This window comes from Microtus oregoni, unplaced genomic scaffold (assembly GCF_018167655.1).
Source record: "Microtus oregoni isolate MIOR12 unplaced genomic scaffold, Mior012 000001F_ref0000356, whole genome shotgun sequence".
Classification (NCBI taxonomy): domain Eukaryota; kingdom Metazoa; phylum Chordata; class Mammalia; order Rodentia; family Cricetidae; genus Microtus; species Microtus oregoni.
Window position 1 is genome coordinate 65265344 of NW_024543060.1, and position 26715 is coordinate 65292058.

The window sequence follows — 26715 nt, forward strand, 5'->3', positions numbered from 1 at the left end:
CCTGGCAACAAACACTGTCCTGTGGTCAGAGCAAGAGCCCACAGTTCCTTTTTCTCTGCTGAAGAAGTATAACCTGAACACAGGAGAGAGATGTGAGGACATAGGAAAGGGAAGAAGAGAGTTCGCAAGAATATGAGGTATTCTAAGGGCAGAGACAATAGTGACAAAGAGAAATGGTCTTGAGAAAGGTCTCAAGAGTGACGTGCCCAAGAAGGGGTGGGGTGGTAAAAATAGGCCTTCAAAGTAAGCGTCAGAGTGCCATACACAAGACCAATGCCTGGTAAGAAAGAGAAACCAGCGGGCAAAGTGGAAGGCTGTGAGGCTACCATTTTGGCAAATTATTTCCCATCTAGTCCCTGGCACTATTTCTTGATTAGAGTTATAAATAGCAGAGAGATGGGAAAAAAGTCCCCTCCCTTTGTGTCTATCCCAGAGTGGGGGAAGGGAAAGAAAGCTGGGTAGGCCTTTGGGTCTCTGTGAAGAATTCTTCTTGTTTTTGAGACAGGGTCTTTTGTGGCCATCTCTTTTCTGATGCCCAACTCCTGCCTGAACCAGCCCAAAACCCTGTGCCCCCTTTTGATTTATTTATTGACACACCATCTCACTTTGCAGCCCTGGCTATGTAGACCAGGCTGGCTTCCTTGGGTCTATTCTGTGCTGAGGTTACTTACAGGTGTGGGCCACAAAGCCTGCCTTCCATTTCCCCTCTTTGTTTTGAGACAGGGTGTCACTCTGTAGCTCTGCCTGGAATGCTCCAGATAGACCAAGCTGGCCCCGAAGAGACAGGGATCTGCTTGCCTCTGCCTGCTGAATGCTGGGATTCATAGACGTGCCCCACCCTGCTCAGGTTGCCATCCCTTCTCGTTATGCGGGAAATATCCAGTCCCTGGAAAGATCTGATAGCAGAACACTCCCTTTCTATGACTTTGTCTTTCATCTTTATCCCCTTTTGACTCCCTCTTCCCTCTCCACAGTTGAATCTGCATTTCTTATTTTACTCATTTTTTCTTCCTTCCCTGCAGACTTTGAGCTAACTCTTTGCCTTCCTCTTGCGTTCCTTTCTTTTCTTTTTTTCTTTCTTTCCATTCGTTCCAGTCTTCACACCTGGTGAGTGTCTTTCTCTCTGAGCCTTTGCTTCTCTCTGGTCCCTAGCTGTTTGTGGGCTCTGGGGCACAGGGAGCGGTTTGATTCCTAGAGCCTAAGCGGTGTGCTTTGCTAGTCTGGGGAGTCTGTAGAGGACCATGCCGGATCGAGGCGCAGGGACCCTCTGCTTTCCTTTCCTTTGTTTCTAATCTGTGCATTTGTCTTCTCAGGTAGTCAACCCTTCAGCCTCCTCTCAGTTCTCTATGACCCTTCTTTCTTTTCAGCCTTCTCTCCTGCTGCAGTTCTCTCAGCATGCTTGACCTCAACCTCCACTTTTTTGGGGGGGAAGGGTGAGGAAAGGGAGGAGTACACCGTGCAAGGGTGGGGCGGCAGGGTGCTAGGTAGGGGTACGGCGGGTGGCAGACCAGTTTCCACCGGAGCTGAAGTTCTGGGCATCCCGGGTAGTGCACGGATTCTCCACCAGCTGCAGAGGCAGGGGGCGGGGCAGGGGCGGCGCCTGGGCGGCATCCTGGAGAGGAGGCGGAGCCGTAGCGCACGCCGGCGCTCCCACTGCTGTAGTTGTAGTTAGCAGGTCCTGGGGCAGCGGAGAGGAGGTCTCAAGAGGGGTGCCGAGGTGATTAGAAGATTGGAAGACTCTTGAAAGACCAGATAGATTTCGGAAACCAGAAACACTCCCGGGGAAAACCGGGGGCTCTAGGCGCGCGACGATTTCTTCGCACTATCAGGGAGCGCTTGCAGGGTTGGTTCCATGGGCAGGATTCCGAGCTGCGATTCCCTCCGGCCCCCTGGGATTTGTTACCTTCTTAGTTCCTTGTTCGCCGGTATGCTCTTACCACGGACTGTCGCCTTCAATCTGGATGTAATGAACGCCCTGCGCAAGGAAGGCGAACCTGGCAGCCTCTTCGGCTTCTCGGTAGCCCTGCACCGACAATTACAACCCCAACCCCGGAGCTGGTGAGTCTCCATATCAGCCCAGAGTCCTCAGGCTCAAGACTTGGGCTACCCTTCTCCCAACTCCCTATCTACCTGTCTCTCAGACTTTCAATAGTGCTCTGCCCACAGGTATCTCACACTCTAACCTGAAAGCTTGCCTGATCTTGTCCAGATCCCCAGACCCAGGATCTTGCCTTGGGGATGAGTTGGAGAGCAATGGTCTTGCCAGAGACTCCCTTTCCTCTGCCTTTCCCTTAAGGGTGCATCCTCGCTCCAGTCCTGCATCTCTGGTTCCTCTTCTTCCTCAGAGCGGCGAGCTGCACAGGGCGAAAGGAACGGGCAGGACAGAGAGGATGAGGGTGCTGTGGGAGGAAAAGAGGAGAGAACAGCTAGGTACTGCCAGAGCATCCCCTTGAGATGGAGTGAGGGCTGCCTGGCCCTGGGAGGCCAGGACTGATGCGGCTCAACACAGCAGGGAGGCTTCAGGAAGACCGAGGGGGGCCTGGCAATCTGCAGTGATGGTTTGGTCAGAAACAGTGGCAGGAAAACAGAGACTCCGAGTAGTAGCAAGGGATGGTGGCAGCTGTCACCACTGCTGCGAGAAACAGCAGCAGCAGCAGCAGCAGCAGCAGCAACAGAAGCAGCAGCAGCAGCAGCAGCAAGATCCAGTAAAGATGCCAAGTTGCTTCTTGTCCTCCTCAGGGAATGTCCAGCTCCAGAAACCTCAGTAGTGGGAAAAGACAAGCAGGAGTGTAATGAAGAGGACAGTTGTCATCTTTTCAGGACTCCTGGTAGACAGATACATTTGCAGCTGATTGCGTTTCCATACCCTTGGTCTTACCACACAGGAAAAGCGGCAAGAACAGGAGAAAGCTTTCCACCCCCTCCTGCCAAGGGGCATTTCCCCGCCCCCATAGCCAATGTATAAGCCACATTTAAGTGTCCATTACCGGGATCAATGCTGTCCCCAGGGACTGTCTTCTCCCCTTACTATTGGTCTGGGGGCAGAAGGCAGGGACAACACTTTATTTCTCCACACCCACTGGAGGCGCGGGGGGGGGGGGGAGCCTTAATCTTTCTCCTTCCATTATTCCCGTCATCTGGGAGAAGGCTGTGCTCTTTAAACCTTTGGGAAAGATAGGAACCAACCGATGTCTCAAGCCATCAACAAGCCTTACCGTCACCCATCCCTCTCTCCTTCCTTCCCTCCCTCTCTCCTTCCTTCTGCCATCTGCTAGAGTTCCAGGCCCGGAGGCCTTTTTAGGACATGCTGAACTCTCTGAGTTATTTCCAGGCAAATTCTCGGTTATTTTTAATAGCTCAGTCTCTTGTCATTTTCCCCTTGTCTGAAGGTGGCCCCTGATTCTGTCTCTAGAGCCAAGTTGGGGGTATTCCCAGAGGGGCCTGACCATTTGGCTCCATTTCGCTCCAGCAGGGGGCATTCCTCTGACTAGGGGCATGGAGAAGCTGCGGCTTTGCTCAGTCCCTCTTTAGACCTTGTTTGTTTTCAGTCTAACCTAGAGATGAGACTCTGAGGCCTAACCTTGCTTTGCTTTGTTTTTATCGCTTCATTTATTCCCATCAACTGAGAAACGGAGGCAGCAGCATCACTATCCTATGGGGTTGGGGGAGGGGATTAAAAGTTCTTAATATACACAGAATATTTAGACTAGCACAAGACCTGAGGTGAGTGTTTGGAAGTGTTTGTTGGGCTAGAGCTCTTGTGCTGGATTCAGAGAGCCTGAGAGCAGCAACATCACAGCCGCCTGGATCCAGAGAGGCTTGACCGAAGGGTCCCAGGCTGAGCTAACCTTCCTGGCCGAGCAGCTTCCCCAGGGGGCCACTCAGACTGCGCTGGGCCAGGGAGGGGCGGGCCAGGGCCGAAGCTCTGGTAGGATGCTCTATAAGGCTACTTATTGGGCCCCCAGGCTCACTCTGTACCCAGCAGCCAGCACCGCCCCCACCCTCGGAGTAGCTGCGCACTAGCCCTGGCTACTGTTCTGTCTGAAGGCCTGGGGCGGTTGGATTTCTGGGATGAAGTTTGAGAGGAGAGTGTGGCTGGAGTGGGGTGATGGGCGCTCTTATTCCAGGAATGGGACTGGGCACTTAGCAATGGTCCATTTTTCCCTCCTTCCGGCCCTCGACCTCCAGGGCAGGTGTGAACACTGAACACTCACACTTATACTTCTTTGACTGTGCAGTTGCACACTAAGCAGCGGGAGGCCCTGGGTGTCTCTGTGTCCACCACAGGTGTGCACCCAGTAATGAGTCCCAACACTTCCTATGGGGCGAGCCCAAAGACTGTAACAGATGACACCCGCTGTTTGCAGGCTGGTACACTGCGGACCCATGTGAAAGCTGGAGTTTGTTTTCCTTGGGCACCATCACCTAGAGTTCCTAGGGTGTCATTTCCCCCTCCTCCTCCCCTGCTGGAGTGGTCTCAACCTTCTGAAAACAGGCCAGGCCACGAGTGCACTGAGCCGGCAATTAGGCAGATGAGGATCTAGAGGTGGGCAGGCTGCGCCAAGCATTTGAATGCGTTTGCTCACCTGTAAGATAAGGATTCTTATCTTACAGGACTGTGAGATCAAGTGGGATGATGCCTGTGGCTCTTCTCCTAGGAATCCAAGTGGAGAGTGGTAAAGGTTAATTCCTTCATCCTCTGTCCAGCCTGGGGCCTGGCCTATAGTAGGTGCTATGTTGTCTTACCAATCACTGCCTGACCCAGGGCTTGGTGTATAACGAGGTGTCAGTAAACGGTGGTGAAATGAATGAGAATATATGTCCTCTTTCTTCCCGCTTCCCCCATTTTAAGAGATTTTTTTTGTTTTATATATATACATATATATGTATATATATATATACATACACACATATATGTATATGCACACACACACATATATATTTGCCTGTGTGTATGCACTGCTTGCATGGCTGGTGTTTCTGAAGGCCGGAAGAGGATGCCAGATCCTCTGAGCTGGATTAGGTATGATTGTGAGCTACCTTGTGGGTGCTGAGAACAAAACCCAGGTCCTCTGCAGGAGCAACAAGTGCTCTTGACTGTCAGGCTATCCTTCCTACCTCTTCAAAGATTTATTTTTAATTTTTTTTATTTATGTGTTTGTGTGTGTTCCCTGTACCCATATAAATTTATGTGAGGCACGTGAGGATGGGTGCCCACATAGAGGTCACTGGATCCTTGAGAATGGGACTTACAGGCAGCTGTGAACCACCTGGTGTGGGTACTGGGTACAGAACCCAGGTCCTCAGCAAGAACAGCAAGTAATATTGACGGCTGGGCTATCTGTCCAGCTGCGTGTTTCCCCGACCCTGCTTGACACTGGCTCTGACACGAGGTGACAGCTGCTAAGTTAAGGAACAGCAGGGGCTGTGGGAACCTCTCCCCCACCCTACAATGTTTGGCTCAGTGCCCCACAGATGCCTGTCTGTAATAGTGTCCGACAGTTGCGGGATTTGCCCCCAGGATGGGAAGAGTGTGGGAGAGAGGACTTGGGACTTGTCCTGCTGCCTACTACTCTTGAGCCTTTCCTGAAGAGAAGGTCTCGGTTACCGCACCTCACTTCCCAGTCACTCCTGGCTTCGGGGTCCAGTCCTGAGGGACCCAGGCAGCCTCCATTCCCAGCACAGTCCCCCTCTGGGGAAGACGCTTTGGCTGTAATCATGGAAAATTGTTCTGCCAAGAAAGTTGTAACTAAGAAAGAGGCCGAGGGGGCAGTGGGAGAGAAGGATAGGGGTGGAGGGAGAGGAAAAGAGAAATTTGTGGATGTGGGAGGCGAAGGTAGGACAGGAAAGGGGATTCTGGACATGGGAAGGAAATGGGATGGTGTTAGTGGCCACCAGAAACATTTCCCCACTTTCCTGCTAGTGGGCATGACTGAGTTTGGGGCTTGCAGAGCTACCCAGTGGGTAGGGTTTTTTGCTGGGCACATGGTGCAGGGGAAACAGGCCCATTTCTAGCCTCTTGCCTGGCTTCTGAAAGTCCCTGAGCCACTGCGGTACCAGTCTGTGTGCCTGGCGCTCTTGCTCCGGGCATTCTTGCTATCTCTGGCAGGATTTCAACTGGACCAGGGTTAGGGAGGAGGGTAGTGTCTGAGGCTGGGGCCAAGCAGGGGGTGGAGAAGCTTGTCGGGAACAGGTGCTAGGGACGGGCAGTTCTCTTAGGCTGGCGATGCTGGCAGGCTGCTCTGGCTGGCATGCGTGTCGACATGTGTATGTCCACTCTTTCTGTTGGTCCTTTATGCAGAGAGGGAGCACACATGTGACATGACCATGCGCCCAGGTCTTTTAACATACCCTTGCCAGAATTTGAGAAAAATGGCTTTTATTTTTTCTCTTTAGTACCTGAACACTCCGCTTGGCACTGAGGAGTTGGGGTCAGGGAAGCTCTGGAGTGGCTGGAGTACTCTGGCCTCTGAATCTAGCCCTTGTCCCACCCTGCAGGCTGCTGGTGGGTGCTCCCCAGGCCCTGGCTTTTCCTGGGCAGCAAGCAAATCGCACTGGAGGCCTCTTTGCTTGTCCCCTGAGCCTAGACGAGAGGAACTGCTACAGAGTGGACATTGACAGAGGAGGTGTGGCCTTGGCACGGTGGAGTGGGAGCAGCGTGTGAAGAGGGGAGGGCAGGACTTGGTCCCTTGTTCCTTCCTCTGAAACCCAGTGTCTTGCTTCAGCTGATGTGCAAAAGGAAAGCAAGGAGAACCAGTGGCTGGGAGTCAGTGTTCGGAGCCAGGGACCCGGGGGCAAGATTGTCGTGAGTACTGCTTCCTGTGACAATGTAGAGGCTCTGACGGTGTGTGTGTGTGTGTGTGTGTGTGTATGTGTGTGTGTGTGTGTATGTGTGTGTGTGTGTGTATGTGTGTGTGTGTGTGTGTGTATGTGTGTGTGTTTGCATACAGGCGCACCTACAGAACACAAACTGGATGCCGGGGCGATTCCTAGAGCCATTGGTTGATACACGAAATTGTAAGAGACAGTCCCTTTCCTTATCTGTTTTAAAACACCATCTCTTCATCCGAGCTCTTGTCAGATTCCTACTGCGAACATTGCTTAGTTTCAGACATTATGCTAACCTCTGAGAGAGGACACGTGAAGACAGTGGAGGCCTGGGCGCTGCCAAATAGTTCTGGAAACGCTTGCTTTGTTAAGACAGAATCTCACTATGTAGACCTGGCTGTCCTGGGACTCAAAGAGATCCTCCTGCCTCTGCCTCCTGAGTGCTGACTTAAGTCGTGTGGCATCATGCCTTTTAGTTATGACAACTCTTTTTCTCCTCTGGTTCTCTCACTGACGTACACAGGAGTCGCCATGAGGCTGAATGTCCCTAGTGCTCACTAAGTGGTCTAGTTTCTAGTCTGTAAGTCCGAAGGAAGAGTAGAGAGAAAGGGCCGCTGCCAGCATGGCGCGCTAAGCCATGCTTTTGGGAAGAGGGAATACTCAGAGGACAGATAGTAGGATGTCTTCTTTCGGGAGATGATGACAGTTACGAAGGTCTAGGGACAGATGACTCAGTAGCTTTGTAAGCATGCGCGTCTGAGTCGGATTCCGAGAATCAACAACAACAAAGCAACATTGTTGGATTCCGAGAACCAACATTAGTAAAGCAACATTTGGAGGTTGTGCTTCTCACCCTCGCATTAGGGAGCGGAGACAGGAGGACCCCTGGGACTTACTGGCCAGCCAGTCTAGCCCCATTGGAAGGGCCCTGATCCTCGGGAGAGACTCTGTCTCAAAAAACAAGGAGAATAGCTCTTGAAGAATGACACCCAAGGTTGTCTTCTAAGTTTCACACGCACCTGACACACGTGTATGCACACTGATGTTGCGTGTATGTTCCCCTGCACACATCTGCATGAACACACACACAACAGCATGTTTCGAGATTGTTACACGATCAGGGAAGCCCGTGTTCTATGTTCTGTCATGTGTCTGTGAGTACCTAGGTAGAAGGTAGGACAAAGCTATTTTTCTTCAAGTGGCTACAGATGGGATACTGAAAAAAGACCTCACACTGGCTAGGTGATGGTATTCAAGTGATGCTGGCTCAGGGTTGTCTGTGTGTGCATGGGCATGTGTGTGTGTCTGCCAAAAGTCTACATGCATGTGAGCCGCTTGTAGGTCCCTGGTAAACGCAGGGGAATGACCTGACCTCCTGTTCTCTCACAGACCTGTGCACACCGCTATGAGTCTCGACAGAGAGTGGATCAGATCCTGGAGACTCGGGATGTGATTGGCCGCTGCTTTGTGCTAAGCCAGGACCTGGCCATCCGTGACGAGCTAGACGGTGGGGAATGGAAGTTCTGTGAGGGGCGCCCCCAGGGCCATGAACAGTTTGGGTTCTGCCAGCAGGGCACAGCTGCCACCTTCTCCCCCGACAGCCACTACCTCGTCTTTGGGGCTCCAGGAACCTATAACTGGAAGGGTAAGTCATTCATTGGGGAGGGTGAAGGAGGGGCCCAAGGCCTCCTCTTACCTCAGAGATGGGATTGCTGGCAGCACACGGCCAAGCATGGCCACGAGTTCATTGGCGTATTGACCCGGGGCACTGCCATGCCTTCCACTCCCATCTTGCTAGCACATAAATAAATGGGGTACCTACTCTCCATCGCATGGCCGTGTGCTTATCTCCACGTCGGCATGAGTTCCCACATGCACGGCGGGGCCGGGGCCTGCATGCTCCAGCACAGCAGCCCGCACCTCATCACTGCCATTCCTGTCTCTGCACGCTGCCACTGGCTGAGCTGCCACTGGGTGAGTGTGATGCCATGTTCTGGGGGACCCTAGAAGCTTGGGCTCCGGAGTTGGTGGAGGTGGGGGCTGAAGAGGAGGGGCGGGGCTTCCCTGTGTGCCCATCCAATGGTGTCTGGTCTGAGGGGGTAAGCCTCTCTCCTGCCTTGAGTACTAACAGGACTGTCCTTGCAGGCACCGCCAGGGTGGAGCTCTGTGCCCAGGGCTCGACCGACCTGGCAGACCTGGACGACGGGCCCTACGAGGCAGGGGGAGAGAAGGACCAAGACCCCAGCCTCATTCCGGTCCCTGCCAACAGCTACTTTGGTAGGGACCCCTCCCTGGTCCAGAACCGCTCTAACCCTCTGCTCCTTTCTCTTTTCCTCTTTCTCCACACTCCCATCCTCCTGTCTCTGTCTTTCTGTTGTTTTGCTCCTGGCTTCTTGGTTTCTCTCACTTTCTTCCTCCTCTTCTTCCCCTTTCACCTCCTTCTGGCCTTTCTACCTGTCTCTGTCTCCTCACTCTGTGCCCTCTTCATTTGCTGGCCTTTCCCTGGTGTCTCTTCCCGACCTGCCCCCCCACAGGGTTGCTTTTTGTGACCAACATTGATAGCTCAGACCCTGACCAGCTGGTGTATAAAACTTTGGATCCTGCTGACCGGCTCACAGGACCAGCCGGAGATTTGACCTTGAATAGCTATTTAGGTTTGTAAGCTTTTGCATCCTGGGTCCTGGGGTTTGGCCCTGGCTTTCCTGCTTCCCTCTTAGGGAGTATTCTTTCCTTCCTTGCCCTCTCCTAACATATGCCCAGGGAAATACCTATTGGGCCCAAACTGCAGAGGAGAATTAGGTATATTGGCAGGCCTGAGGGCTGTGAGCCAAGCAAGGGTCTTCATGGAGGAAGACACAGGTGGAACGAGAGGGCAAGGGTTACCCTGGTTGGAAGGACAATCTTGAGCTCTGGGGAACTTCCTTTGGGGGTGAATGTGGGCTTATGATTGGAGGAGCTCCAGCCTCGTGGGTCATACCATCATCCAGGATGGAATGAGGTCCAGGAAACATTTGGGTGAAGCAAGCTCTGCTTTGTTCCCTTGTCTTCCTCCCATATCTGTAAAGACTTCCTCCTCTGCAGGGTTGGCGGGGGGTAAAGAAGGTGCCTTGGATGCCAGTGGACCTCCTGGGTGTGCAAAATGGGAGGGGCATCCTCTTCTCCAGTTCCCCAGGTTGGGCATGAATGGTGGTGGCTCTGGTCCAACTCCCATTGCGGTGCCAGCCCCTCTTACCAAGTCACCAAGCTTCTCTGTTACTTTCTCTCTGCTCGATGACACCTCCCTATCACATCCTGTGTCTCTGACCAGGAGGGCTGTAGGAATTTCTAGGCCCTGGCGGCGGCGGAGAAATAGCCCAGAGATAGTGGTAGTGACTGGGGAGCAACTCTCCCTTGTGGCGCCAGGGGAATTCCCTGGCTTCCGACTCTCCGAGAATCACTCATAGTAAGGGATTTCCTCACCTAGGTTTCTCCGTCGACTCCGGGAAGGGTCTCTTGCGTGCGGAAGAGCTGAGTTTTGTGGCAGGGGCTCCCCGTGCCAACCACAAGGGGGCTGTGGTCATTCTGCGCAAGGATAGTGCCAGCCGGCTGATACCCGAGGTCGTGCTGTCTGGGGAGCAGCTGACCTCTGGCTTTGGCTACTCTCTGGCTGTGGCTGATCTCAACAATGACGGGTGAGAGGGGACTAAAGGAGTGCGCCCCGGGGTCCAGGAGTGGCTTCTACACTTTGTCCGGACTCCCTTGGTCTAGAGAGCCCCATGCTGTCTCTCTCTTCCACAGCTGGCCGGACCTGATTGTGGGGGCCCCTTACTTCTTTGAGCGCCAAGAAGAGCTGGGAGGTGCCGTGTATGTGTACCTGAACCAGGGTGGCCACTGGGCACATGTCTCCCCTCTGCGGATCTGTGGCTCCCCCGACTCTATGTTTGGAATCAGCTTGGCTGTCTTGGGGGACCTCAACCAAGATGGCTTCCCAGGTGTGACTGGATTGGGGAAAGCAAAGCTCAGTGTGGGGAGGAGCTGAGTCGTGAGTCGAATCGAGATCAGCGGATTCTATAACTCAGCCAAGCTGAGCTAGCAACGTCTGGAGGGAATGGCCGGGAGGATTTAGAATGATGTGTGGAGCTCCTCAATGAATTAGAATTGGGTATGGACCTTGTCTACCGTCCTCCGCAGCCTCACAATGCTTCTCTTATGCCCCCAGATATTGCCGTGGGAGCTCCCTTTGATGGAGATGGGAAAGTCTTTATCTACCATGGGAGCAGCCTGGGGGTGGTTGTCAAGCCCTCACAGGTGAGAGGATTGATGTGGAGGAATGGTTCCTGGTGGAGTAAGGACTGCAGAGGTCAGGGTAGGGAGGACTGGGGAAAGTGGGGCTCAAGGAGGGGGTGACCGCTGCTCTCCAGGTGCTGGAGGGCGAAGCCGTGGGCATCAAGAGCTTTGGTTACTCCCTGTCTGGGGGCCTGGATGTGGATGAAAACTACTACCCAGACCTGCTCGTGGGCTCCCTGGCTGATATTGCTGCGCTGTTCAGGTGAGCCTCCAGCCTCTCAGAGCCTCCCTGCGGGTCTGACCTCTTTCCAGTCCCACGCCTCGTCCTGCAGAGTGTTCCTAACCCCACATTCTCGTCTTCCCTACCCAATGAACTCTCCACACCCAGGGCTAGACCTGTTCTTCATGTCTCCCAAGAGATCTTCATTGCTCCGAGAGCCATCGACCTAGAACAACCCAACTGTGCTGATGGACTCTTGGTTTGGTAAGGCGCGGCCAGAGGGTCTGTGCCAAGGAGGAGGCCAGTGCTGGCTTCCCTTCCCCTGCCCCTCTTCCCTAGCTTGGGTCTGGGTTGTGGCAGAAGTAGGGTTTGGGGTCTTGTTTGCTCAAGAGCCTCCCTTTGCCCCACAGTGTGGACATAAGGATCTGCTTCAGCTACGTTGCTGTGCCCAGTAGCTACAACCCTACTGTGGGTAAGTGGAATCCTCACCCGCTGCTCTCTCTGATGGCACCCCAGAACAGGGTCCTCAGCTCACTGGGTTCCCTCTTCTCCCTCCACGCCACAGCCCTGGATTACACCTTAGATGGGGACACGGACCGTAGGCTCCGGGGCCAGGTTCCACGAGTGACTTTCCTGAGCAGAGGCCCGGATGACCTGAAGCACCAGTCCTCGGGCACTGTGTGGTTGAAGCACCAACAAGACCGAGTGTGTGGGGACACTGTGTTCCAGCTGCAGGTGACACCGCCTTCTGGTCTCCGAGTGACTTTGTTATTGCATATCTCTTCTCTGTCTCTTCTCTAGAAAGACAAGCTTCGGGCCACCGTGGTCGCACTTTGTTGTGAGCTCTGGGCCCCAAGGGACTAGAAAGATGCTCAACAGCCAAGAGATTGTCTTGCTTTTATAGGTGACTCAGGTTTGGGTCCCAGTGCCCACCTTGGGTGTCCAGTAGTGCCCTGCAACTCCAGTTCCAGGAGACCTGGCACTCTCTGGATTCTTTGGATACCTGCATTCATGTGCTTATACTCATGTACAGACACCACGCACACACACACACACACACACACATACACACACACACACAATTAAAAAAAATAAGAAAAGCCTTTGTACTTGGCAGCATATATACTAAAATTGGAATGACAGAGAAGGCTAGCATGGCTTCTGTTTAAAGATGACACATAAATTTATTTATTTATTTATATATTTATTTATTTATTTTTTAAAAGATCTAGGCACTGAGCAGTCCCCGGTTTGAGCTCATTTCTACACACTTTTGCCTCTCTGCCTGATTTTTTTTTTTTAAATGAGATGGAGTGTCTGTATGTAGCTCAGGCTGGCCTGGAACTTTTTATATAGGCCAGGCTGGTCTAATTGTGAGATCCCACTTCCTTAGCCTTTTGGGTGCTAGGGTTGCAGGTATGACCCACCACATCCAGCTAGTACTCCTTGCTGTCTTCACACATCTGTGAAATCTGGAAGTTCACAGAGGTGGTGTCTGCTCCTTGCTCGAAGGGAAAGCCTTTTCTGCTGTGGTCTCTCTCATCCTCACTGCTTGCCCACTTGTATGTCTATCTCCCTCAATTTCTTTCTAAGCTTGAGAGTCTTCAGCGTACTGGTGAGGGCCTTGATCAGGGCTGGGACTGGGGGTGGTTCCAGTGAGTAACAATACTTCCCTTTCAGGAAAATGTCAAAGACAAGCTTCGGGCTATTGTGGTGACCCTGGAATATAGTCTCAACAGCCCTCAGCAAGCTCCTGACCAGGGGCTCCCCCCTGTGGCTCCCATCCTCAATGCTCACCAGCCTAGCACCCAAAGGACAGAGGTGAGCATACAGGAAATGGAGCTGGGAGGGACAATGATCCCCTTGCCTCTACAGTGACACCTGCTTGCAGCTTGCAGAAAAAGCTCTTCTGCACACGTAGCCCCAGTACAAGCCTTATATGTAGGCAGGGTAATACCTCAGAGGGGAAATGGCTCAGATGACCATGTGTTCCTTCGTAGTCTAAGAGGACAGTGCTCCTGCTCCCTCACTCCCTGGAGTTGCTCATGGTTCTGGGGTAATCAAGGCCTGGTGTCTTCTGAGATGGACATCAAGGCTCTTAAATCTCCTTGCTCCCATTCGGCCGGAATGGACAGCGTGCAGCTCACTGTGTGGTTCACTTGGCAGCCCAGTGGTACCCGTCACGGCTTTTTACAGTCTGTGCAGTCTGGGTGGGGCACTGTGGTCTGTTTATGGACCAACCTGGAGTCTCTCATCCCGTGTTTCACGAATGCGCCGTATGCCTCGGTGACACATTTGATCTCCACCTTAGACGTGATCTTCTCCTGAACACTCTCCTCAGATCCACTTCCTGAAGCAAGGCTGTGGTGACGATAAGATCTGTCAGAGCAACCTGCAGCTGGTGCAGGCCCGGTTCTGTTCCCGGATCAGCGACACCGAGTTCCAACCTCTGCCCATGTGAGATGGGTGGAGAGAACACGCGTCGGGGAGGAGAGGGCTAGGCCTCAGCCAATGGATGAAGCTTCTTCAGAGGGGTCAGACAGGGCTCTGATTCAGAGGACCGAGCAAGGGCAGGGTCCTGACCAGAGAACAATGCTCCTAGTCTGTATTTTATGGACATGTCATCACAGCGTGACCCCTCTGTGGCTCCACATTGTGAAAGAGAGCAACCTCTCTGGGTTGCTGTTTAGACCAGGTCAGAAAGTGGTGGAGTTAGCATAAGAATGGAGGTCCCCTGACTCAAGAGCTGGCTTGTGTGTGGTGTGGGGGACTGGAGTGAGAGGAGAGGCAGTGAACACTTGTTTGGGGGCTGGAAGTAGACAGGAGGTAGGAGGCTCAGATCCTACAGTGAGTTGGGTTCCATCCTCCAGGGCTATGGATGGGACAACGGCCCTGTTTGCGCTGAGTGGGCAGCCGTTCATAGGCCTGGAACTCACCGTCACCAACCTGCCCTCGGACCCGGCCCAGCCTCAGGCAGATGGGGATGACGCCCATGAAGCCCAGCTCCTGGTCACCCTACCGGCCTCCTTACGCTACTCAGGCGTTCGAGCCCTGGATTCTGTGGTAAGAACCTGGGACAGGACCTAGTGTGTTCCTTTCATTTTTATTTTCTTTTTGTGACTTTTTTTAAAAAGTAGTTATAGGTCTTATGATGTTTTCAAACCTGCATGTCACTGTATTTAGCTCATCAAAGTCACCCCCAATATTCTCCCTCCCTGTCATAGTCAGGGTTTCCATTGCTGTGCAGAGACACCATGGCCACGGTAACTCTTATAAAGGAAACACTTAATCAGGGTGGCTTACAGCTCAGAGGTTTAGTCTGTTATCATCATGATGGCATGCTGGGATTAAAGGCGTGCACCATTCATCACCACCGCCCAGCTCCCCCTTCCACTTTTATGACATATCTCTATTAAAGCTATATTTCTTCTCTTTATTTATTTTTTTTCGAGACAGGATTACTCTGTATAACAGTTTTGGTTGTTCTGGCACTCACTCTGTAGACCAGGTTGGTCTTGAACTCACAGAGATCCGCCTGTCTCTGCCTCCTGAGTGCTGGGATTAAAGGTGTGCACCATCCAGCTAGATTTCTTACATGAGAGAAAGCGAGATGTTTGTCTTTCTGAGTCGGGCTTGTTTTACTTAATGTGGGGACCTCAGGTCCATCTGTTTTCCTGCATATGATGTAGTTTTCTTCTTCTTTATGACTGAGTAAAACTCCATTGTGTATTCACAAGAGATGAGATCTTGAGGGCTTCGGGAACCCACACTGACCTATCCTTCCCTCCCTGATCCAGGAGAAGCCGCTCTGCCTGTCTAATGAGAATGCCTCTCATGTTGAGTGTGAGCTGGGGAACCCTATGAAGAGAGGTGCCCAGGTTGGCATGTCTAGCCTTTTCTCTGTCTTGAGTGGCCCATTCTTAAGACCCAGCTCCCGTCTGACTCACCTGCCATTCCACACCTGGCAGGTCACTTTCTACCTCATCCTTAGCACCTCTGGAATCACTATTGAGACCACGGAGCTGGAGGTGGAGTTGCTATTGGCCACGTAAGACTGGGAACAGGTCGGGTGACTTAGAAAGGCTTCAAGTGCCCCGTGGAGGTTCCTGTGCCAGCGGCTCACACGTCCCCATGTTTGTATGCCAGGATCAGTGAGCAGGAGCTGCACCCAGCCGTTGTTCGAGCTCAAGTCTTCATTGAGTTGCCGCTGTCCATTTCAGGGTAGGTGTTGCTTGCGTGGGTCCCTCTGCCGCCCCCAGAGCTTGGGCTCGGCCTTACCCGACCTTACCCTCTTGGTTCCATTTGCCGCACCCCAGACCTCCTCAGCTCCTCTTCTCATCTCCCCACAACCAGGGTGGCCACTCCCCAGCAACTCTTCTTCTCTGGCGAGGTGAAGGGAGAGAGCGCCATGCGATCTGAGAGGGATGTGGGCAGCAAGGTCAAGTATGAGGTCACGGTAAGCATCCTGTCGTGCGGGCCCCAGAGAAGAGGCTTTAGAGATTTCTCAATGTTTTGGGCTCTTCCCCGCATGGCAGCGTGGTGGCCCTGGGGTTCCAGGCCTCTGCGTCGGGCAGACATGGCTCTAAGCACACGTTGGTGCTGGGGTTTCAGGGAGTCATCCGGACAGGCCGTCTCTCCAGCAGATCTAAGAGGTGTTGGGAACTCAGAGGGACGGTTCTGCTGTGTGGCTTTAGCTGGAATGGGTTCTTGGGAGAATCTATAACTTTCATCAATACTTTGCCCTGGCTCGTCCTAGATCCCCTCACACTTGGCCAGCTTTTCCTGGAGAATGAGCAGAGAACAACGCCCAGTCTGGTCTAGATTGTGCAGCTCTGCTCTGCCTCCCGAGGTCCTCCACAACAGCCTTGCCTCTCTCCCTGTGATGTAGGGACCACTCAGAATCCAGAGTTTCATTTCTTCACACTGCTTTGGGCCCACAGGTCTCCAATCAAGGACAGTCGCTCAACACTCTGGGTTCGGCCTTCCTCAACATCATGTGGCCCCACGAGATTGCCAACGGGAAGTGGCTGCTGTACCCCATGCGGGTGGAGCTGGAGGGAGGACAGGGGCCTGGGAAGAAAGGGATCTGCTCTCCAAGACCCAACATCCTCCGCCTGGTGAGGCTTAGGCAGGGCAGGCCGGGTGGGTGGAGCGTGGGAGGGATGTCGCGCAGCGGGGGGCGGGGTATGTGGGATGTTACAGCGGAGATGCCATCTCGGGGGTTTGCAGTATTTGAAGGAACTCTCACTGCGCCTTCCAGGATGTGGACAGCAGGGATAGGAGGCGGCGAGAGCTGGAACCACTGAGGCCAGAGGAGCCTCCAGAGAAGCTGGAGCCCAGCACATCCTGGTGGCCAGTATCCTCTGCCGAGAGAAAGAGAAACATCACCCTGGTGAGGGCAACACGGCTACGGCATGACCACAGTGAGGGTCAGGGAGCTGGGCATCCACGGAGTCACCTGGCAAGGCGTGTGGTGCTCAGACGCCAGGGACAGGTGGAGGGAGACAGTACCCGTGAGGTCCTGACACCTCAGACCCTGCAACTCCCAGTGTGCACTCCAGGGCCAGCTAGGTAGCGAAGCAGCGACCCTGCTCATTTATCTAAAACACTGCGTTTTGTAAGGAGCTGGGGTGAACTCATCCTCTTGCCTCCAGTTTCTAAGAGCTGGGATTACAGGCATGGGATTGCAGTGTTTCGTGTTCTCATAATTAAGATTCTAGTATAAACACAAGATTGGCTAAGTTTTCTGTCTATTCCCTTTGAACAGCTTGGCTTCCCACTCTCCCACATAGTTTTGGTATTTAGCTGGATTTGTTGAGCGCTCTGTGTTCCTCCTAGGTTGGTTCAGACAGTGAGAGTGTGGTACAGATGTCAATTAGGGACACTGGGGCGTTGAGCTAAGCCTAGGCGTGGAGCATGCTAAGTATGGAGGTCCTTGGCCAGTCGCCGTAAGCGGATGGTGAACTCTGTCACGTCTTGTCTGCCTCCCCATGCCCCTTTGATACCTAAGCCGAGGCTAAAGAACGCAGGCAGCTGTGCGGCATCTGGAACTCGCTGCTGCTGTGGGAGACATCTAGTCCCGCCTCCTCCACAGGATTGACAGCTCCGAGAGACTCCCTGTTTAACAAGAACCTTGAAATAGTTTTTTTATTTAATATTTCTTTATTTAGAAACAGAGTTTTTTTCTTCTTCTTTATATTTGGAGACAGGGTCTCTCTGGTTGACCCAGAACTTGCTATGTAGACCAGGCTGGCTTCAAACTCACAGAGACCCGCCTGCCTCTGCCTCCCAAGTGCTGGGGTTAAAGGTGTGTGCCACCATGCCCAGTCTAGAAACGGTCTTGAACTCACGGCAATCCTACCTCAGCCTTCACAGTGCTAGGATTAGAAGTATGTCTCACCATGTCTAGTTATTTATTAATTGTGTTTATTTGTATTTCAGAATCAAGCAGCGCATCATTCTATAAAAAACAGGGTGTTCCCTCCCAGCAGGGTTGGAGACCAAACTAGGGCCTTTCTATGCCAGGCAAACACTCTACTGCTGAACTGTGGCCCAGCTCTTCATTCTTTTGAGAGGGGAAGGGCTGCTGTGCTATGCAGCCCGGGCGTCCCTCCAAACTGAAATCCTTTTATTTCTTCTCAGATGCTGGAATTACAGGCATATTGCCCCCGGGCCTGCACTTATTTATTATTTACTTTTTTTTCCTGACTTTATTTTTTTAAAAATGATTTTATTATTTTAAATTTTCATGTGCATGCGTGTTTTGCCTGCATGTAGGTGTGAAAACCACATGTACATGTCTTCTTTCAGAGGTCACATCTGGGTGACCATGTGGTATTTTTTCACCTGTACCCAGCTTGTTTCACCTGTGTAATATCTCAGATGTTTTAAAATGGTTTTTTAAGACAGGGTTTCTCTATGTAGCTCTGGCTGTCCCAGAACTCACTCTGTAGACCAGGCTGGTCTTGAACTCACAGAGATCCGCCTGCCTCGGCCTCCTGAGTGCTGGGATTAAAGGTGTGTGCCACCATGTCTGACACCATTGGACACGTTTGCTAGCTCTATGACCTGAAGTAGGCTGGTGGCCTTCCTCAAGACTCAGCTTCTTCTTGTGAAAAACAGTGGGCCACACCAGAGCAGCCTCGGCACTTAGAGGCCCAGGTGGCCACACCAGAGCAGCCTCAGCACTTAGAGGCCCAGGTGGCCACACCAGAGCAGCCTCAGCACTTAGAGGCCCAGGTGGCCACACCAGAGCAGCCTCAGCACTTAGAGGCCCAGGTGGCCACACCAGAGCAGCCTCAGCACTTAGAGGCCCAGGTGGAAGGATAAAGTTTACGCTAACTTGGGCTGTACAGTGAGACTCTGTCTCAAAAAGAAAGCACCTTGCAGGAGATTTGGAGCTTAAATGAGCTAAGTGCCTGGTAGGTTCTGGGTGCTTAATTATTGAGACAATAAGCAGAGTAGATATCAACTCAGGAAGTCACTCTGCCTGTTGGTTGGGAGGGAAAGACCCCTTCTGATGTGTTTCAAGGCCCAGGTTTGAGGTAGGCAGCTATTTTGGGCCAGAGGGTTAGCCTAGGCAGACTTCCTGGAGGAGAGAAATTTGAGGTCCATTGAGGAACATGGGAAAGATGGCTACCCATGGGCCTGTCGGCTCAGCGTCTTCCTATCCTTCTCCACAGGACTGTGCCCAGGGCACGGCCAAGTGTGTGGTGTTTAGCTGCCCGCTCTACAGTTTTGATCGAGCGGCCGTGCTACACGTCTGGGGCCGTCTCTGGAACAGCACCTTTCTGGAGGTGAGGGCACCACGGGGTTCCAGGCTGGACGGCTTCTGCAAACCCCGCCCCCTGGAGTTTGCTTCATCTCTTCCCCGTCCTAAGCCAAGCCAGGCAGAAACGCCTGCCCTCTGCGTCAGTGGCACCATTTCATCTGTGGTGTCAGTGGCTGGAGAGGATTGGGAAGAACACGGGCATTTAGCAGTCTCCTTCCTTCCCTATCCCTTAGGAGTACATAGCCGTGAAGTCCCTGGAAGTCATTGTCCGAGCCAACATCACAGTGAAGTCCTCTATCAAGAACTTGTTGCTCAGAGATGCATCCACAATGGTGAGCTGCCTGCCAGGCTGGAGGACGGGCCGGTGGGGGACTTTCCTGCTTCCCACTCACTCCAGCTTTTGCCCTGTTGACTCCTTGTTTCTCAGATCCCGGTGATGGTGTACTTGGACCCTGTGGCTGTGGTCGCAGAAGGAGTCCCTTGGTGGGTTATCCTCTTGGCAGTGCTGGCTGGGCTGCTGGTGCTGGCCCTGCTGGTGCTGCTGTTGTGGAAGGTGAGGCCCGGGAAGGGATGGAACCAGTGGGAACTGGGATTAGAGGAAGGTGGCTGGCCGCTCACTCACACAGGTTCATCCAGCAGCTCCTACCGCGAGCACTTACCCTGCATGCCCCGGGAACTCCTTCTGCTCAGGATGTTTCGGAGTTGGCTCCTGTGCAGACCTCAAGGCTTGTGTAGTCCAGTGGGAGTGCGGGAGCCTTGTAGTTAAGGATGGGGCAGAAGTGTCGAGTTGAGATGGTGGGAACTCAGAAGAAGGAAGGCTTTGAGGTCCCAAGAGCTGGGCCTTAGACGGTGAAGTGGCAGGAGTGATGTGGGGAGATGGGGCAGTGTCATGTGAGGCTTCCAGAAGAACCAAGGATGGTTGGAGTCTCAGGAGTAGGAAAGTGTGGTCCGATTTAGCCACAGTGTGGCAGCAAAGGTTGGGAAGGAAGCTGTGACCAAGACCTGTAGCGTGGAGCACTGGCTCCAGGGAACTGCTTGGAGCTCAATGGGAGCTGCCTCGTATGGGACCGTTCATGTTCTGACAGAGCTATAACATAACACTGGCTCAACATAAAACCACACGCATGCACATGTCAGTACAGGGGCTCTCATGCTCCACCAGGGCCCATCCCTGAGCCACATGCCACGTAGGAGGCTTGTGCAGAACCGAGCACATCCCTAGGCTCTGTAGCTGCCCTGTCCGCTGCTGTTGGACAAGGGTGTGTCATCAGCGGGCCAGCTCTGGAGTGCCATCAATGCTGTTGAGAACTTGCCCGGTCTTAGGAACAACAGATGCCTTCTGATCGGGATGCCTGTCCCATGCACTACTCCCATAGAAGGGAGACAGGCAGATACAAAGTCCCCCTCCCTCCTCAGCCTTCCCATCGTCTGCCTCTTTCCCCTTCTCCCTCAACATCCCAGTGTGGCTTCTTCCATCGCAACAGTCCGAGCTCATCACTTCCAACCAGCTATCACCGAGCCCATCTGGCCGTGCAGCCCTCGGCCATGGAAGTTGGGGGTCCAGGGACTGTGGGGTAACTGCTGTGTGTGTGCACGTGTGTATGAACATGTGTGTGTATCTATGTGTGTGTGTGTGTGTGTCTAAGTACAGATCCGGCATTGGGAGGGACTCAGTAAAGAGAGGGGTGTGTACAGAGGGAGATGAGGGTCCGAATATTTGAGGTAAGGAGCAATACAAAGGTGAAGTTTTCAGTGTGAGCACACAGCCCAGCATGCACAGGGAGCGAGTAGGCTGGGAGTGCCAGCATGTGGGCACGTGGGGTTCCATGCATGTCTTTTCTGTGGGAACCAGTGTGCAGAGATGATTGCACAAGGAGATCCTGTACTGTCTGAGCATGCAGGAGTCTTGGCTGTTCTGAATTTCAGTGTGCAAGGGGCCCGGCACCACCTTTGTAGGTGAGGGGTTAAGCTACTGTATTCATGGATGGGCCCTGGCCTAAGGGGCTGCAATTCAGTGTGCAAGCACACAGGTGTATGTATGGCTATGAATCATCATTCAGGGTTTTTGGGGGGGTGTCTAGGATGCTATTTTATCCCTTGGATCTTGTGTTCTAGGAGACATTACTGAGGTTTTTTAAGAAACCTGGATGGGAGAGGAAAGCATGGGAGGCCCTGGTGTTCAGTTTTAAGCCTCTCTTTCAGGGACCAAGGGTGATTTCCTTGGTTTTACACCTTGGGCTTCCTTCTGGTCTTCCTCTGGCTGTGAATGAGAACCTTGGACCCTGGTACTGATGGTAGCAAGCTGGGGACTTGCCACTGTGTTGGAATTTGGCCAGCCTACCTCACTTTCGTTTCAGCTTTCTGGCTCGGGAAGGTGAGGGGCTCTAAGGGCTGTCAGCCCTGCAGGCTTCTTCTCATGGTCCGTCTTGCTGTCCTCACAGCTGGGATTCTTCAAGCGCGTAAAGCACCCGGAGGCCACTGTGCCCCAGTACCACGCAGTGAAGATCCTTCGGGAAGACCGACAGCAGTTCAAGGAAGAGAAGACAGGCACCATCCAGAGGAGTAACTGGGGCGGCTCCCAGTGGGAGGGTTCTGACGCCCGCCCCATCCTGGATGCCGATGTGGCTCCTGATGGAACTCCGGTGCCAGCCTCTGCTTAACTTCCCTTATTCCAGGCCTGGCCTTTGAATCCCTTCCACCCTTTCCCAAGATGGGCTTCTTGGGATGGAAATAGTGGGGTGGGTTGTTGGCGTCACATCGAGATACGGCAGACTCTACTTCCTCAGGGTCACAGACCTCTCCCACCGTGAGAACCACCCCTCCAACTTCCCCTTAGAATGCTGTGAGACAAGGGGGCGGGGCGTATCAGGGATGGGCTGTGGGCGTGGCTGGAAGGATGGGAATGCAGGATGGGGAGTAGGGGTCCCGATCTCCTTCTCTCATCCACCCTGGATAGCATGTCTTCCCCAAAGTGCCTTAGACAGAGGGTCAGGGAAGAGAGCGTGTCGCTGTCTCTTGTTGCTGTCTCAGGGGCTCTTCCTTCCCTAATCCTCCCTGTCCCCTGACCTTAGTGTGCTGTACCAGCCTAGTGGTTTTTGTCTATTTATTAAAAAGAATTTGACAATAATAAAAAAAAAAAAAACGCTGGTTGCTTTATTGAGTGCTTTTCTTTTATCTTGAGGGTTTAGCTTCCCTCTGCCCCCTGAAGCTCGGCGCAAAGTGGGTGATAGGGAGGGAGGCTGAGGTGGCCTGGTGGGGAACACACGCATCAACATGTGACCAGTTCCGAGGGGCACATGGGTGTAGTGTCGGAAGGATGGCAGTGAGAACTTTACCACGTGTCTAAGGGAAAGGGAGAGTAGAGGTCCTAGAAGGTGGCTGGGCAAAATTTGGCGTGGCGGTGGCGCCGAGGAGGTTTTCTCCTTCTTTGACTGGGGTGGCTTCTGACTACAGGCAGGGAGGGAGCAGAGGGACTCCTTTTGGAGGGTTATTTCACAGCCTTTCCCATGATGTGGGGCCCCACAGGTAACCACCAGAAGGGAGGGGCCTGCCATTCCATTTCGATATTGGAGAACCGTGCCTGCTCAAGGTCCTTCCAGGTCTCTCTGGTGAGGCAGCAACCATCCCCGATGTGTTTCCAGGTCGGCTCAAAAACTTGCTGCCACATCAAGGCCCAGCTTCCCCGAGGCTCGGCGACGTGCTCCCAGAAGAAGAGTAGTCCTCCCTGGGAGGAGGTGAAGGTCACTTATCCAGTCCATCTTGTACTGTAGGCCCTCATGCCCCCTTCCTTCCTTCAGACCCATCTCTCCGGAGTAAGAGCTTCTGGCCTGAGACTTTGTTGGGGGGGGGGGGCAAACTGTTCCTGACATTGTATGTCTAGCTCCTGCCCTCCTCACAGGACACGAAAGGAGCCTCTGGTAACTGGGCGGCCATGACTGGTAAGAGATCTTTATAGAGTCACTAAAGTGACCTGTACAGTAGGGGAGCAAGAGCAATTGAGGGTTCTTTCGTATGTGTAACCTTCTGTTATTGGGACATGACACCTGTTGTCTATCGTGTTCACACTCAAGAACTTTGTGATTAAGTTGTAAAAAGTCACCCAAAAAGTCTCATTGTAGGGCTGGAGAGATGGCTCAGAGGTTAAGAGCACTGACTCTTCTTCCAGAGGTTCTGAGTTCAATTCCCAGCAACCACATGATGGCTCACAACCATCTGTAATGAGGTCTGGCGCCCTCTTCTGGCCTGCAGGGACACATGCAAGTAGAATGCTGTATACATAATTAATAAATCCTTAAAAAATTAAAAAAAGTCTCATTGTATTTTAAATGTTTACAGTTTTGGGTTGGGCCACTTTCATAGTTAACCGGGGCCTGTGGGTTAGACATACCTGCCAGCTAGAGATGTGATCCCAGCCTCTGCTGAGACTCTGGTGTCTAGCGCAACCGAGACACCCCAGGGTTCTGACTACAGCAGGGCTCCTTCAAGCTCTCTCTCCCAGTGTCCTCTTCCCAGAGGAGTCACTCATTCCCATACTGAATTCCCACTAGACGGTCATACTGTCCATAGCTCTTTCTCCAGGCCACATCTTGTCCTGACTTCCAGACCTGAACTTCTAATGACCTGCGTGTCTTCTCTGCATGGATGTCTCAGCAAATCCCGAGACCCAACGCGTTCAGAACAGAGCTTTCCATGCCCGCTAGTGGCTATGTATTTCATCCGCTTTCCCTTCAGTTGTGCAAGCCAGAAACTTTGGAAATTATCCCAAATTCCTTTCTTTCACACCCAGCTCAAACTCTCAGAGACTCCGCTGCCCCCTAACTTTTCCACTTGAAGTCTTTGTCCCCCCCACTTCCTCCACTAGAACACTTTGATTCCCCCACCTCCTCTACACCGGAAGTCTCCAGATACCAATTGAGACCTCACTGTGTCGTGCCAGCTCTCCTCACCACTGTACTTAAGAGCACCCCCTGTGTTTCTGGAGCTTCCATTGCACCCCCACAGATCTCCTATCCACAAGAAGATGCCTGGTGTTATCGACCATGGACCATGACATTCTGATGGCGTTTTTTTTTTTCTGCCAGAGGGTAGGTTACATCAACTTCCTCATCCGGGGTCCTCAACTCTGGAGTTGCCAATGCTATGCTCACCTGCCCTGGGCCCATACCCTTCTCCCTTTGCTCACCGGCTTCAGGACTCTCTGGATTTCCCGGAGGACTTTTTTTGGGCTCTTTACAGAACACAGCACCAGGGTGCAGACCACCACATCCATGGAGCTATCAGCGAGCTGTTTCATGTCCTCTCCATAGGCCACGATAAAGCGCTCGTACTGCAGGTGCCTGTTCTCAGCCATGCTCTTCGTCAGGAACTTCTCAAAGTTGGGGTTCGGGTCCACACAGGTGACCTTGCAGTCAGGTGGGTAGAACTGGAAGTTGGCACCAGTGCCACAGCCCAGCTCCAGCAGGGTCACTTTCCCGTTGGTCTCCTTCAGATCTTTTATCGGGCTAAAGAGTTTCCGTTTCTCGCCTTCCATCTTTTTGTTGGCATTTTCTGTTAACTTGGCCATGAGGTAGGGGAAATAGGTTTTGCATACAGGCTGCCAGTAGCCCAGCAGAGCCAGCAGGTGCAGGGGAAGTGTCAGGATCAGCACCAGTAGCTGCAGAAATGGGACCAGGATGTCCATGATAGCAGCTCCAGGTGGTGTGTGTCCCGGGACTCTGGTGTTTGCCACTGCCCGGTCTGGTAGATATAAATCTCCCCTCCTCCTGTGACAGGACTTTGCTCCTTGTCTCCTGCCTGGTAATTCTCTTTACTGGGTGGAGCCTGTGTATGAAATTCCTCCAGTAGCATGGGTCACACAGCCTCACAGGCCCTTCAAAAGTTGTATGTGGGTGAAGGATCATGGCAGTGCCTATGTTATTGTGTTATGAACAGACAGATATGGTTGAGTATGCTATCTTACCTCAGAGGAGAGTAGGAAGGGGTTGGGGGACAAGTTTCAGATCACAGCCTCACAAAGATCCAAGGTTGCGGGCAGAGTCAACTCACTCTTTTCAGGTCTGGCCAGGTTGTGCAAACCAGAAAGTCTCCCACACCCCCTGGGATTTTATACTCAGCAGCATGACTTTGCCCTGCATATATAAAGCTGCTTTGTATAAGCCGCTTTAGGTACTTGAGTGAGTGGCCAGGCCCCTCCCCGGAGGACTTCCAACTGCCAGGCCCTGCTAACAAGGCTGGCCCCAGCCAAGCTCTGGATTTGAAAACCTATCAATCCCTGAACGTGAAATTCCATCATTCCCTGGGCTCACCCCAACCTCAAGACTTGACATCCCACCAATCCCCACTCTGGAAAGTTCCACCCTGGAAAGCTCTGCCCCCAAGAAACTCTGTATAAACCCCATCTTCTGCCCAGTCCTCTGCTGCTTCTTGCTTGAGCAGAGGCAGCTACCCTCCTGGACTCTTCTCTCAACACATCTCTTGTGTGACTGCGGTGCTCCTTGGCTCCTGACTGCCAGGATACCTTTCTCTTCAGAGCCATAACCCTTGGGGGAAGAAACATCCTCCCCACCCCAGCAGGAGTAGAACTGTAACCCTTGGGGGAAGAAACATCCTCCCCACCCCAGCAGGAGTAGAACTGTAACCCTTTGGGGGCAGCCTTCCCCCTGGAGCAGAGCTGTAATTTTTCCATTGTGGAAGCTCTTTTCTTCAGAATGTACACAATGTACACGGTGAGACCTGATTGGTCATGAGAAGGAGGGAGGTTACTGGTCAGAAGAAAGGCTCTGGGATTGGAACCATGGCTCAGCAGTAGAGGGCTGGTCTGCTGTGCTCGAGGCCCTGCCCTGAAAGAAGACACTTAAATAAACTTTAAATATTATATTTAAAAATGTATGTATATATATGCTTCCATGTATGTATGTACATATGTATGTATATATGTAGTATACGTATGCATATCTGTATGATTTTGAGTGTGTGTGCTATGATACAGTTGTAGAGGTCAGATAACAGCTTGAGGGAGTTTTCTCTTTTCAGTATTTGAGTCCCAGGGATTGTCAGCAAATGCCTTTACCTGCTGATTCATCTCAACAGACTCTGATTTTCTTTTTAATGTTGTGAGTGTGTATGTATGCGTGTGTATATGCATGTATGTGTGTGTATATGCATGTATGTGTGCATGTGTATATATGTGTGTGTACGTGTGTATGTATGTGCATGCGTGTGTGTATGTGTGTATGTGCATGCGTCTGTGTGTATGTGTGTATGTGCATGCGTCTGTGTGTATGTGTGTGAGTGTATATGCATGTATGTGTGTGTATATGCATGTATGTGTGCATGTGTACGTATGTGCATGTTTGTGTATATGTGTGTATGTGCATGCGTCTGTGTGTATGTGTGTATGTGCATGCGTCTGTGTGTATGTGTATGCGTCTGTGTGTATGTGTGTGTATATGCATGTATGTGTGCATGTGTGTGTATGTGCATGTGTATGTGTGTGTATATGTGTGTATGTGTGCATGTGTATATATGTGTGTGTACGTGTGTACGTATGTGCATGTGTGTGTGTATATGTGTGTATGTGCATGCGTCTGTGTGTGTGTGTGTGTGTGTGTGTGTGTGTGTGAGTGAGCAT

The 26715-nt window shown here is 52.5% G+C and overlaps 2 protein-coding genes and 1 non-coding gene across 6 annotated transcripts; 2 read left to right on the top strand and 1 right to left on the bottom strand.

Annotated features, from left to right (window-relative positions):
- The first annotated feature begins 1684 nt into the window (after positions 1-1684).
- Itga7 (integrin subunit alpha 7) lies at positions 1685-22223 on the top strand. Of its 4 annotated transcripts, XM_041668019.1 has the most exons (26): positions 1685-2058; positions 6499-6626; positions 6726-6805; positions 8218-8473; positions 8974-9105; positions 9363-9482; positions 10292-10499; positions 10606-10799; positions 11027-11115; positions 11229-11356; positions 11483-11578; positions 11725-11786; positions 11880-12049; positions 12995-13135; positions 13656-13771; positions 14185-14377; positions 15112-15192; positions 15283-15362; positions 15461-15535; positions 15668-15770; positions 16255-16431; positions 16575-16706; positions 18997-19110; positions 19319-19417; positions 19513-19638; positions 21527-22223. In XM_041668019.1, the coding sequence occupies exons 1-26, from the start codon at positions 1853-1855 to the stop codon at positions 21743-21745; spliced, it is 3525 nt and encodes a 1174-aa protein (XP_041523953.1). In that variant the 5' UTR covers positions 1685-1852; the 3' UTR covers positions 21746-22223. The 4 variants fall into 4 exon arrangements, with proteins under 4 accessions (XP_041523953.1, XP_041523927.1, XP_041523938.1 ...); XM_041667993.1 differs by lacking the exon at positions 9363-9482; XM_041668004.1 differs by lacking the exon at positions 8974-9105.
- Positions 12419-12520, top strand: LOC121465008. Its single transcript, XR_005976603.1, has one exon. It is a non-coding gene; the product is annotated as a U6 spliceosomal RNA (small nuclear RNA).
- Mettl7b (methyltransferase like 7B) lies at positions 22215-24832 on the bottom strand. The gene is made up of 2 exons (XM_041668028.1): positions 24268-24832; positions 22215-22809 (listed from the first exon to the last, which is right to left on the bottom strand). The coding sequence occupies exons 1-2, from the start codon at positions 24763-24765 to the stop codon at positions 22573-22575; spliced, it is 735 nt and encodes a 244-aa protein (XP_041523962.1). The 5' UTR covers positions 24766-24832; the 3' UTR covers positions 22215-22572.
- Between the last annotated feature and the right edge of the window lie 1883 nt (positions 24833-26715).